General features: G+C 40.2%; 1 protein-coding gene across 1 annotated transcript in view; it reads right to left on the reverse strand.

The window, feature by feature from the left end:
- Window positions 1-13,300, reverse strand: part of CSGALNACT1 (chondroitin sulfate N-acetylgalactosaminyltransferase 1) — a 132,018-nt gene that overhangs the window by 59,114 nt on the left and 59,604 nt on the right. Inside the window, exon 3 of the mRNA XM_006859909.1 lies at window positions 3,849-4,065. Coding sequence (XP_006859971.1) covers window positions 3,849-4,065 — 217 coding nt within the window. The remainder of the gene's footprint in view (window positions 1-3,848; window positions 4,066-13,300) is intronic.

A 13,300-nucleotide genomic window follows, 5' to 3' on the forward strand; every position in this document is an offset into this window, starting at 1 on the left:
CTCTTTTACCACCTCATTTCTTTCATTTGCTCTTTTCAGATCTTCTGACATCTATTTTGGTCTTTTCCTTCTTTCTTGTTTTCTTAAATACATTTTGCTTTCTTCCTGTATAATGTTCTTGATGTCATCCCACAACTCTTCTGATCTTCAATCTTCAGCATTTAATGTACCAAATCTGTTCTTCAGGTGATCTCTAAATTCAGGTGGGATATATTTAAGGTCATATTTTGGCTCTCGTGGACTTGTTTTAATTTTCTCCAGCTTCAGTCTGAATTGTCAGACCTGAATTGATGATCTTTTCCACAGTCTTCCTCTGGCCTTGTTTTGGTTGATGATATGGAGCGTTTCCACTGTATTTCCACAGATGTAGTCAATTTGATTTCTGTGTATACCCCCTGGAGAGGTCCATGTTTATAGTCATCTTTTATGTTGTTGAAAAAGGTATTTGTGATGAAGAAGTCATTAATCTTGAAAGATTCTATCACGTGATCTCCTACATCATTTCTGTCACCAAGGCCATAGTCTCCAACTACTGATCCTTTCTCTTTGTTTCCAACCTTTGCGTTCCAATTGCCAGTAATTATCAATACATCTTGATTGCATATTTGATCAATTTTAGACTGAAGAATTTGGTAGAATTTTTCAATTTCGTCTTCACTGGCTTTAGTAGTTGGTGTGTAAATTTGAATAATAGTTGTATTAACTGGTCTTCTTTGTACGCATATGGATAGTATCCTATCACAGATAGGGTTGTACTTCAAGACACATCTTGATATGGTCTCTTTGATGATGAATGTGATGCCATCCCTCCTCAATTTGTCATTTCTGGCACAGTAAACCATGAGATTGTCGGATTCACAATGGTCAATACCAGTCCATTTCAGCTCACTAATGCCTAGGATATCAATGTTGATCTTCATTTTGAGTTGTGCTCCATTGGCAAATGAAGGTCCTGAAGGCTTTACTCCATTCAAGTTATCACAGTCAACTTTACTTTGAGGAGGCAGCTCTTCCTCTGTCATGTTTGCGTGCTTTCCAATCTGAGGGGCTCATCTTCTGGCACTATATCTGACAATATTCTGGTGCTCTTTATCATGTTTTAATATTCAATATTCTGGTGCTGACAGTGTCCCCCTGATATTCATGAGATTTTCAGTGACTAAATATTCAGAAGTCTGTCTCTCTTTCTTCCTAGTCTGTCTTTGTCTGGAAACTCAGCTGAAACTTGTCCATGGTGCCCCGGCTGGTATTTAACATACCCATGGCATAGCTTCCAGCATTACAGCAACATGCAAGCCACTACAGTACAACAAACTGTATGCTGAGCAAATAATCCAAGAAGGTGGATTATATGGAGAAAAATGTGGCATCAGGATAGCAGGAAGATTTGTTAACAATCTCTGATATGCAGATGATACAACTTTGCTTGCTGAAAGCAAAGAGGACTTAAAATACTCACTGATGGAGATCAAAGAACACAGCCTATGACATGAATTGCACCTCAGCATAAAGAAAGCAAAAATCCTCATCACTGAACCAAAAATAACATCCATATAAATGAAGAAAACATTGAAGTAAAGATAATATTTTGTAGATAACACAAAAAAAATACTTTATTTTGCTCAGATCAACCATCAGCAGTCATGGGAGCAACAGTCAAGAAATGAAACAATGTATTGCACTAGGCACATCTGCTGCACAAGATCTCTTTCAAGTGTTGAAGAGTAAAGATGTCAGTTTGAGGACTAAGGGTGCACGTGACCCAAGCCATGGTATTTTCAATCACCTCATACGCATGTGAAAGTTGGACAATGAATAAGGAAGACCATGTAAGAATTGGTGTATTTGAGCTATGGTGTTGGAGGAGAATATTACAAGTACCATGGGCTGCCAAGACAACCAGCAGATCTGTGTTGGAAGAAGGGCAGCCAGAGTGCTCCTTAGAAGCCAGGATTGCCAGACTTAATCTCTAATACTTCAGACATATTGTCAGGAGGAACCAGTCCCTGGAGAAGGATATCATGTTCAGTAAAATGATGGGTTGGAGAAAAAGAGGAAGACTCCAATGAGATACATAGACTGGTACAGTGGAAGCAACGATGGGCTCAAATATAACAACAATTGTGAGGTTGGTGTAGGACTGGGCAGTGTTTTGCTCTGTTGTGTATAGAGTCGCTATGAGTTGATAGCAACTCGATGGCACTTAACAACAACAACAATAATCACATTTCATCCTTTCAATTTGGAGACTTGTAAAATACTAATTTCACTTTCCTCAGTAACACTTTCCTTCTAGGTTTGTTTGTATTCTGGATTATAACATGGCTAACTGACATAACTCTCGTGAAACAAAGTTTAAGAACTAGAGAAAATGAGAAAAGCTTGGGAAAATGAGAGCTGTGGAGCTTGGAGAAGAAAAGAAAAGGAAAACTGTGATTGTTTTCTTTAAATACATGAAAGACTGAGGAAACATTTGTTCAGCATTTTTCTGAAAGGCTAGAACTCTACCCACTGGGTAAAAATTGCAGGTAGGTAGACTTCAGTTCTAAACAATAAAGAAGTTTTCTAGCTAGTGCTCTTTAACAAAGGACCTGTGTATCTTGTGAAGTAGGTCGTTACCCGGTCCATGCACATGGTCTCAAGTGCTACAGATCACAGGTGCTACAGAAGGATTCTGAATGAAGGAGGATTAGACCAGATGACCTCAAAATCTCTTACATGACTTTTTGATTCAAAGCGTAACATTTAACAGAAAAGAATTGCTCTTCAAATATATTAAAAACGTTGTTCATTAGCCAGAATTTTGAGAGGTATCAACCACACCTTTATACTGATCAATACTAGTTTTCAATAATATGAATTCTATAATAAGAGTTTACAAATCAGTTTGAATTTTTAAGTAGATAGCTGTGACTTTCTAGCTTTGAAAATAAGCTGGTTAAGAAATACTAGTTGGCTAACTTTAGCCAATATGTGAATATTAACCATAAACACTGTACAATAAAGACCTTGAAAACACACAAAAAACCCTGCATTATTGTACCTGTAGACACTTAGACTTTTCTTCTCAAGTTGATGAAAAAATGAACCCTGATAAATTTCTAGGTTTAACTTGAGAAGATGTAGATTAGAATACAGAATCAATTCCAACCTTTCAGTTGGAGGGTAAATCCAGCCAGTAGGTGAAGCACCAGCTTCAGCTGAGCAAGAGCATCCTCAAAGACAAGTCTTTGTCTATGTGGCTTTCACCAGCCATCTCCTCGCTGCTCCAAGAGACCTAGAACCCCACTGGCCTTTGACGGTCTTGGAGAGAGACCATTCCCCATTGATAACAAAGCACAGCTCCAGCTTTCTCCAAACCTAAGTCTAAACTCAAGTAAAAACTGAACCAATAAAGAAAACAAACAAACAAAAAAACACATTAAAAAAACCAGTTTCAACTCACAGAGACCTTATCTATGCACAATAGAACTGTTCCATAGGGTTTTCAAGTCTGTAACTTCTAGAAGTTGATCACCAGGACGTTCTTCTGAGGTGTGTCTGGCTGGATTGTAGCTGAATGTTTAACCAATTGAGGCACCCAGGGAGTCTTAAGAATTGCACAGGAATTCAGTTTTCTTTGTAGATCTTGATTAGAAAATGAATCCTTCCTAATTTTAACTTCTGAAGGTAAATATGCTTTTTGAGGAAAGGCAAATACAAATGATAAGCAATATATGAAGAAAACAGATTTGAACTAGAAGAGAAAGGAGCCTTTGTATTTGGTAGTGAACTGAGGGAAAATGATATCGTGCTCTATCTAACACACCACCTCACTGAGGAAGATAAACATGTACAAACGAACAAACCTGAAATTCTGCATGAACTGCCGGAACTTGTCCATTCTTTTTGCCAATGGCACGATAATGTTGATAAGCGTGTTGGCCATGTTGAGTTTTTCTTTTTTTACTTTCATGATAGGGCCAAATGGTCGAAACAAGACAAGTCGTTTGAATTCATGATTTTGGTCCCCTTTGAATGTAAGTTCATACAAAGTGCCTTTATCTCTTTCTGTTCGGTAGATCCCTGTTAACAGAAAAACACGGAAATATCGTTTTAAAAATCAACCTTGGCTGCTGAGTGTTTTTAAATAGCAAAGATCTAGTACAAAATGTCATTTTTTTAAAAGAATAAAATTAAGATTAAATTTCTACATCAAACAATGATTGTTGTTGTTAAGGGCCGTTGAGTCATTTCTGACCCATAGTGACCCTGTACAGGGTTTTCAAGGAGGGGCTAGTGGGTTTGAACCGCCAACCTTACAGTTTGAAGTCCAGTGCTTATTCTACAGTGCTACAACAGGACTCCAACAATAAACTATTATTGTTGTTGTTGTTATGTGCCGTGGAGTCAGTTCTGACTCATAGTGAACCTGCACAGGGTTTCCAAGGCTGTAAATCTTTACAGGAGCAGAAAGCCTCATCTTTCTCCCGCAGAACAGCTGGTAGTTTTGAACTGCTGACCTTGAGGTTCGCAGCCCGATTCGTAACCACTACGCTACCAGAGCTCCTTAGGAGCTCAAAATTCTCTCAATTAGAAATCTCCAAAGAAATCAAAATACCATTAATTTAAAAATCACAGTAATAAAGACATCCTAAAAACATGAAAAAAAGTTTTGATGTTGAATACAAATCTGAATTTATGCTATAAAAAAAGTTGTTGAGTCAGCTCTGACTAATAACGGTGACCTCATGTGCATCAGTGTGGAACTGTGCCCCTTGGGGTTGTAAATGATTGATTTTTCAAAGGAGATGCCTAGACCTTCCTTTTGAGGTACCTCTAGGTGGACTGGAATTTCCAACCTTTCTATTAACAGTCACAGATGGTAACCAGTTCCACCACCCATGGAACCCAGAGAGGTATTTAAAAAAGGACTATAAAGAAATAAAATGAGATTGACTGGGATGTGAAGTGAGATTATGGGTATTTTTATGCCTAGGCCATAATCCAAAATTTCTGCAGTTTAAGTAGATAAATATTGAATTGTTAAAGTGTATATTAAAATTCTCTCAGAAATTATAACTATTCAGAGAAAAAGAGGAAAACCCCCAACGAGATGGATTGGCCAAGTGGCAGCATCGATAGACTCAAGTGTGGAACAGTAGTGAGGTTGGCCCAGGATCAGGCAGTGTTTCATTCTGCTGTGCATAAGGTCGCTATGGGTCGGTACCGACTCGATGGCACCTAACAACAACAACAACAACAACAACAACCATTGTGATCCACCACTTGTCTGTCAGTTTGTCACACTATGGTAGCTTGTGTGTTGCTGTGATGCTGGGAGCTATGCCACCAATATTTTCAATACCCGCAGAGTCATCCATGGTGGACAGGATTCAGCAGAGCTTCCAGACTAAAACAAATTAGGAAGAAGCAGTGGTGGCGGATTGCTTCTGAATGGTTACCCACTGAAGAGTTTATGAATAGCAGCGCAACACTGATATAGTACTGGAAAATGAGCCCCACAGGTTGGAAGGCACTCAAAATATGTCTGGAGGAAGAGTTGCCATCTCAAAGTAGAATTGACCATAATGACATGAATGGAACAAAGCTTTGGGGACTTTCATTTTCTGATAAGGCACAACTCAAAATAAGGAGAAACAGCTTCAAAAAGACCCCCAACAAGATGGATTGACATATTGGCAACAGCAATGGACTAAAATGTACCACTTGTGAGGATGGTGCAGGACCAGACAGTGTTTCCTTCTGGTGTGCAGAGGGTCTCTATGAGTTAGAGCTGAACTCGATGGCACATAACAATGGCAACAAAATAACCCTCTTCAAGGAGTCCTGGTGGCTCTGTGGGTTAAGTGTTGGGCTGCTAACAGCAATGTCCGTGATAAAAACGCACTCGTCACTTAGATTGAAAAAGATGAAGCTGTCTTCTCTCCTAAAGGTTTACAGCCTAGGAAACCCGAGGGAGCAATTCTACTGTGTCCCACAGGATTGCTGTAAGTTGGAAGCAATTCAACAGCAGAGGGTTTTTTGTTTTGTTTTGTTTAGAGCCATCTTCACAAACATGGTGGTTTTTTGGTTTACAGGAGTTCTTTTTGTCCTTGTTGTGTGCTGTCCTGTTGATTCCGTCCGAATCACAGTGACCCCACGTGACAAAGGGTAACTGTCCCATAAGGTTTCCTTGATTATAGTCTTTATGGAAACAGGTTGCCAGCTCTCCTATTATAGAATGACTGAGTGGGTTCAAACTACCAATCTTCCAGCTAAGTATTCAAGTGCTTAACTATTGTGGCACCAGGGCTCTTTCTTTTCATCCTACAGTTCTGTTTTAAAGCCTCTTTAATCCTGTCCAAAGTTTGGGTCTCCTTGAGGGGCCACAGAGAGGAGTTTGGTACTAGGAATTTTTAAGGTAGTCTCATTACTCATAGCTGTCCTGCAGGCCTGACCAGACATTCAAAACGTACAATTCTTCGACAGAAGTGATTTAAAGACCTGAAGGCAGATTTACAAGGACCAGTTTCTCTTCTGTAGTGTTCTCTGATTCCTTGGGTAGTGGGGTACCCTGCTCAACTGCTTTCAAAGACCTTGTCTTTCATGGAAAACTAAGCTCACTTCCAGAAAAAATTAGAGTCCCAGCAGGGGCCATTCCTGGAAGAAAGCATAAGGTTCATTTCCTTGGAAGCTCACAAGATTTCTTTGAAAATGGTAAAGATTCGCTTCCAAGTCTGTTCATTCTTCCAAGGAAATTAGCACCCATTGAGGAAACAGGCATGCCACCACCTCACTTGTTCTTTAGCTCATCTGGGTAAAATTGCCAAGTCTCAGGAACCTAATATGGTTGGGTAGAGACGGAAAGGAACCGCACTTAGTATTAGAGAGTAGACCAGCATAACTAAATGCAGGCCTGCCTGAGTCGATGACTGTGCTTTGTCAAGCTCCTGAGATTTGGTTATCAGCAAGCATAGCACCTTGACCACAGCCACAAATGCTGAGAAGACAGTCTACCACACTGACAAAAATGCATGTGACCTGGGGGACTGTTATTGCAAACTCAATTATTTTCTTTCTCAGTAGCAGGCTAAGAACCATTAACTTTTTAAAATCTAAAGTCAGAGAGTTGCATATACAGGTAGAAATATATTCAAACTCATCTAAAGAGATGGGCACCTAGTAATAAAGAGTCCAGAGAATACCACCAATTCTTATTAGTAATGCTTCTTGTAATATATAATAATAGCAGTCTTTAAGGTGTATGAGGAGCCCTGGTAGTGCAGTGCATGACGCAGTTTGGGCTGTTAACTGAAAGGCCATTGGTTCACAATCACTGTGGAATAAAGATGAGGCAGTCTGCTTCTGTAGATCTTTACAGCCTTGGAAACCCTCTGGAGCTATTCTATCTTGTTCTGTAGTGTTGCAATGAGTCAGAATCAACTAGAGGGCAGTGGGTTTGGTTGACTTTGGTTTTGCAGTGTAGACATCATCAGCCTGCTAGCTGTTTTCAGGTGTTGCAATCCTTCTTATCAGAAATGTTGTTTTTTGTTGTTGTTAAGTGCCATTGAGTCAGTTCCAAGCCATAGTGACTCTGTATAGGGTTTCCAAGGAGCAGCTGGTAAGCTTGAACTGCCGACTTTGTAGTTCAAATTGACTTTGCAGTCCAGCACATTAGCCTGCGCTACTGAGGTTAATCTTGCATTTACCACAGCGTAAGCTGCTTTCTCACTGTCTTCCACATATTATGCCTTGTAAGAGTTATTTCATCAACTTTTTATATGTTCCTCCACACGCTAATTCTTTTAATTATGCCTTATGAATCTGATTTTAGATCCCTTAATTTCACCCATTTTAAATAAGTTATTTAAAACTCTTTTGCAACCTATGGCCACCAAAACACTCGCCCAGCCAGTTATCTACCCACACCCACAGTATACACCCACATAAAGCACGCTCAGTCTGTTTTCTGTGAACACTAGGGACATCACCGTAAAGGAATCCTTTTGCATCCTGGAAATCTGTGATGGAAATGCAAAGGGACCAAGAGGAAGGGGAACAGTAGTATTTTGAGGCAGGAATGGTTTGTCAGTCATTGTTTAGAAGCTGGCATGCACAATGGAAAAGGCAAAGCAAATCCGCCACACACTTGTACATATAATATTTTATACCATCATATCATTTTTATACACATTCCAACTAAAGATCAATGTAAGAATTCTTACTAGCTTTAAAAAGTTAACTTAAATCTGTGCTTAAACAACCTGACTACTACTTTCCCCCCCTTCTTTCTCTCCTTAAGTGCTACATTTACTTAGAGTTTGGTGTTTCAGCCCCTAGGTAAGCTTCCCATTGTCTATCTTATCCTACACAAGAGGACCCCCAAGCTAAATAGGGACACTTCCAGGTATCCAAGATTTAGATCCATTCCAGGTATCCAAGATTCAGTTTATTCTCTTAGAATGCAAAGAGCTGACCGGGTGCAGTTCCCCTTTAACCCTGTTTTCAGCTTCTTGGTATTGCTGTTAGTTGCTGCCAACTTGACTTCAACTCATAGTGATCCCATATTTGTTGTTGTTAGGTGCCATCGAGTTGGTACTGACTGAAAACAGCCTTATGCACAGCAGAATAAAACACTGCCTGATCCTGTATACAACACACCTGACCACACCAAGTCCTGTATACAACAGAGCAAAACACACCCAGTCCTGTGCCATCTTCACAACTGTTGGTGTGTTTAAGCCCATCACTGCTGCCATTGTGTTTTTTAAGTGCTTTTCAACCTAAGGGCCTCATCGTCCAGCACTAATACCACATGATATTCTGTTAGGATCCATTGAGTTTTCATTGGTTAATATTTAGAAGTAGATCATCAAACCTTTCTTCTTAGTCTATTTTAGTTTAGAAATTCCACTGAAATCTGTCCACTATGGGTGACCCTGCTTGTAGCTGAAATATAGATTACACAGTTTTAGCGTCATAGCAACATCTATGACAAACTGAGCCACCACAGTATGATAAACTCACAGATAGGCGGTAGGTCTTCAACTGGTTGTTAAATGCAGTGGGGTTACTTTTCACTCATAGTAACCCTGTATAGGGTTTTCCAGGAGCAATGGTGGGTTTGAACAACCACCTTGTGGTTAGTAGCTAAGTGCTTATTTTACAATATCACATCAGGACTTGGAAATCATGATACTGAAGGTCAAGGAAAGTGCCAACGCTACAATTGTCTTACCCTCACTCGATATGACTGTCTATAGGTGGTGACCAAGCTTGTCCTGCTGAGCCTATGGTGAACTTCTCCAGACTTCCTGCCTGCCTGTCCAACAGTAACTTGATTCTCATGAGCCTCAGCAAGGTCTCCACATTCTTCCATGCTTCCCTTTCTTCCTACATGGAGCTGATGTCTCACAGTTGGATGATTGTAATCATCTATTAACTTATCTCTCAGCCTCCAGGGACTATCAAGGGATAATGTGCATATCCTTTGGTCCTCTACCTTCTTTAACCGTACTATTCCCCTAAGCTCAAAAGCCCCAACAGCTTCCATTGCCTACAGAATACTGTACCAACACCACTTGAGGTATCAATGCCCTTCCTGTCTCACCCCCAATCTACAGCTCTAACTGTATACCTTGTCCCTCTGCTTTACATGAAGTCTGGGCTGCAGCCAAGCTGGTTTATGTTGAGCTTTTAATTGCTCTCTCCTGAAAAGATTTTCCCTTTCTCACAGACACACAGCCCCGTTAATCCAAAATCCCTTTCCTCCTTTTACAGACCTTCTAAATCTCACCCTTTTCTTCTGGGAAGAGTACTGTGACATTGTTAATCCAATGTGATCGTTCAACTTTCTAGACACTTAGATTTTACAGCTAACTATAATTTGGACACATAAGATCATGAGAGGACCTTGGAGATTGTCTAGTCAACCTCTACACTTTAGAGATGAGCAAACTGAGACCTAGAAAAGTTGTGATTTTCCGCTGTACACCTAGCTTTCTAATGGCTGATGGGAACACACCTCTGTTCAAGTGTTTATTCCCTAGAGGCCACTTTTCATGCACAAAATCACTAATTCACAACACAGAAAAGAATCAGAAACATGAAGCAGAGATAACTGCATGGAAAAAAAAAAAAAAAAAAAAGGTATTTTCAACAAAGAAATGAAGAGTATACGAGAAAAGGAAAACACTTAACAGGCAAAAATGCTGACAATAATGGTTACAGGTATCCTCCTGGCAACAAGGCAGAGGGGACAGAACACTAATTTTTTAAATAAAGAATTTTAAATGTCTAGAACCACTAAAGACACAGCAAAAAAAAAAAAAAATTCACTCTGTAAAACTAATGTTCTCCCATGTAAACTATCACATAAATCACAATAAAACATTAAAAAAAAAAAACCTTCATTCATCGAAACTGTGTTTGAAGACATCGCTATAAAAGTATACACCCAAGAGGAAGGACATTATATTCAGATTGTTCTGTTAAAAAATTATTATTGTTGTTTGGTGCTGTCAAGTCGATTCTGACCCATAGCGACCCTGTACAGGGTTTCCAAGGAGCAGCTGGTGAGCTTGAACCACTGACCTTGTAGTTCAAATGGCTCTGCAGTCTGGCACATTTACCCCCAGCACCATACCAGGACTCCTGTTCAAAAATACCTGAGAAGGATTCAATACCTGAGAAGGTTTTTACTCAAAAAATAGAATTTGTTCCCACTTTATTAGGGCTTCAGTTATCTAGAATGTTCTACTGAGACAAATATCTCCTTCCCATACCACACAAGATAAATGAGATATCACGTCAGTGCCAACTGTTGCCACCTGTATTTTGTAGGTAAAGTAATGGTGGTGGTAGTGTGCTGTTGAGTTGGTTCTGACTCAGAGCAACCCTGTATAGGAATTCCGAGGCAGTACATCTTATGGGAACAGAAAGCCCTGACCTTCTCCCACAGAGCTACTGGTGGACTCAAACTGCTGACATGTCAGGTCAGCAGCCCAATGAGTAACCACTAAGGTACCAGGGCTCCTTTGGTAAAGTAGTTGTTGTTAAGCACCATGGAGTTGGTTCTGACTCACAGTGACCCTGTATAGGGTTTCCAAGGAGCAGCTGGTGAGCTTGAAGCACCGACCGTGTAGTTCAAACCAACTTTGCAGTCCAGTACATTAACATGCAGCACCACTCGAGATGTGCAATAAGCAACATTCTTATTAAAGGAGAAAAGATTGAAGTTGTCAAGGACAGCATTCTTGGATCAACCATCAACACTCATGGAAATAGCAGCCAAGAAATCAAACGATGTATTGGCATTAGGTAAATGTGCTGCACAAGACCTTTTTTAAGTGTTGACGAGCAAAAATGTCAGTTGAGGACTAAGCTGCACCTGACCCAAGCCATAATATTTTCTTTTCTTTTTTTTTTTTTCTTAAATGTTTTATTGTGAATTATGTGATAGTTTACATGGGAGAATGTTAGTTTTACATTCATTCTATCATATATTGTCTCATTGCCATGGTTACAATACCCTCCATACAATCCTTCCCCCGTGCCCCCCAGGTCTTCAGCACACAGTTGCTCTCCCTCTCTGGATCTAAAGTCTCCAGCTGTTCCATCACTCCACATCATCATCTCTGGCTCCATTTCAGGCATCACTGCTTCTCTGGGAAGGGTCCCGCTCTCTGCTCTTCTCCTTCGATGGTCCTAGGGACCTCTGCTCCTACACTGAAAAGTTAATCACTCCCCTCCTTGCTATAAAACGTCTACCTTTACATTTCCAACCCTCACCTGATATCAATTATTCACTATTGTATCACAAGAGACCCGTCTGCATTTCATTGCATCAGCCCCGCCTAGTCAGACTGAATACAACTCACTGGAGATTCTACCTTCCTCCAGGTCCTCTGGATCTAGGTTCCCCCTTGAAAGCTTGTAAGTCAGTCACTTCTTGCCTTTGTAGTCCCCCGCCCCCCATTTTGGGTAGCCAATGTCCAAGTTGCCCATACCTGTCTACTCTGTGTGTGGAAGGGGTGGGAATGATTCTTGCTGTAAGGACTTGTTCCCTCCCAAGCCATAATATTTTCAATAACTTACTTATATGCATGCAAAACCTGGACAGTGAATAAGGAAGACCGTAGAAGAATTCATGCTTTTGAGTTATGATGTTGGAGGAGAATATTGAAAGTGCCGTGGGCTGCCAAAAGAACCAACAGATCTGTGTTGGAAGAAGTGCATCCAGAGTGTTCCTTGGAGGCCAGGATGGCCAAACTTCTTCTCTTATATTTTGGACATATTGTCAGGAGGGACCAGTCACTGGAGAAGGATATCATGTTTAGTAAAGTGGAGGGTCAAAGCAAAAGAGGAAGTCTCCCAGTGAGATGGACTGGCAAAGTGGCAGCATCAATGGACTCAAGTGTGGCAACAATTGTGAGATTGGTCCAGGACCAGGCAGTGTTTTGTTCTGTTGTGCATAGCGTTGCTATGAGTCAGTACTGACTAGATGACACTTAACAACAACAACCACACGTGGAGTCCAGGTAAAACAGTAGACATCTGATTTTTGTGAAAGAGATAAACTAAGACTGCCATACACCTCTAAATGTTCAGATGTTGTTGTTGTTGTCAAGCGCTGTCGAGTCAGTTCTGGCTCATAGTGACCCTGTACATGGTTTCCGAGGAGAGGCTGGTGAGTTCAAATTGATGTCCTTGTGGTTTAAACTGATCTTGCCATTTAGTGTTTTATCCCACAGCACCACACGAGGACTCCAAATACTCAGATACTACATAGTAAATAATTTCCCCATAAAAAAAAATAACAACACTAAAAATATGTCCATTTTAAGGCTTTCCACCATCTTCTGGGCTATACAAACATCAGTACATTCCTCACTTTCTCCTGCATCATAGTTCATCAGTCCATAACAGCCTCTGGACATGTCCTTACTCAAGTTTATCACTTTTTCAACTTCCACTAAAAGTTTCTTTCACCTGATTAGAAACACACTTGCTGAGATAATTCGTGAATTGCCCTTTCTGATTTCCAAAAGAGAAAGATGAGGCTTTCTGCTCCTATAAAGACGTACAACCTCAGAAACCCGATATAAGGTTGCTATGAGTCAGAACTGACTCAAAAGAACACAACAACAACACATTGTATACATTTGGCATGTATTCTTTCTCATAACAGATCTATACAGACAAATTCAATATTTGGTTCTTAATTTACAGAAATTTCTAAGAACCTCACTTACTTAGAGCTCCTCTTCAGCGCTAATAATGACAGTCAAACTTTCTCTTCAGAACCATGTTTTGTTTT

Source organism: Chrysochloris asiatica, unplaced genomic scaffold (assembly GCF_000296735.1).
Source record: "Chrysochloris asiatica unplaced genomic scaffold, ChrAsi1.0 scaffold00035, whole genome shotgun sequence".
Lineage (NCBI taxonomy): Eukaryota > Metazoa > Chordata > Mammalia > Afrosoricida > Chrysochloridae > Chrysochloris > Chrysochloris asiatica.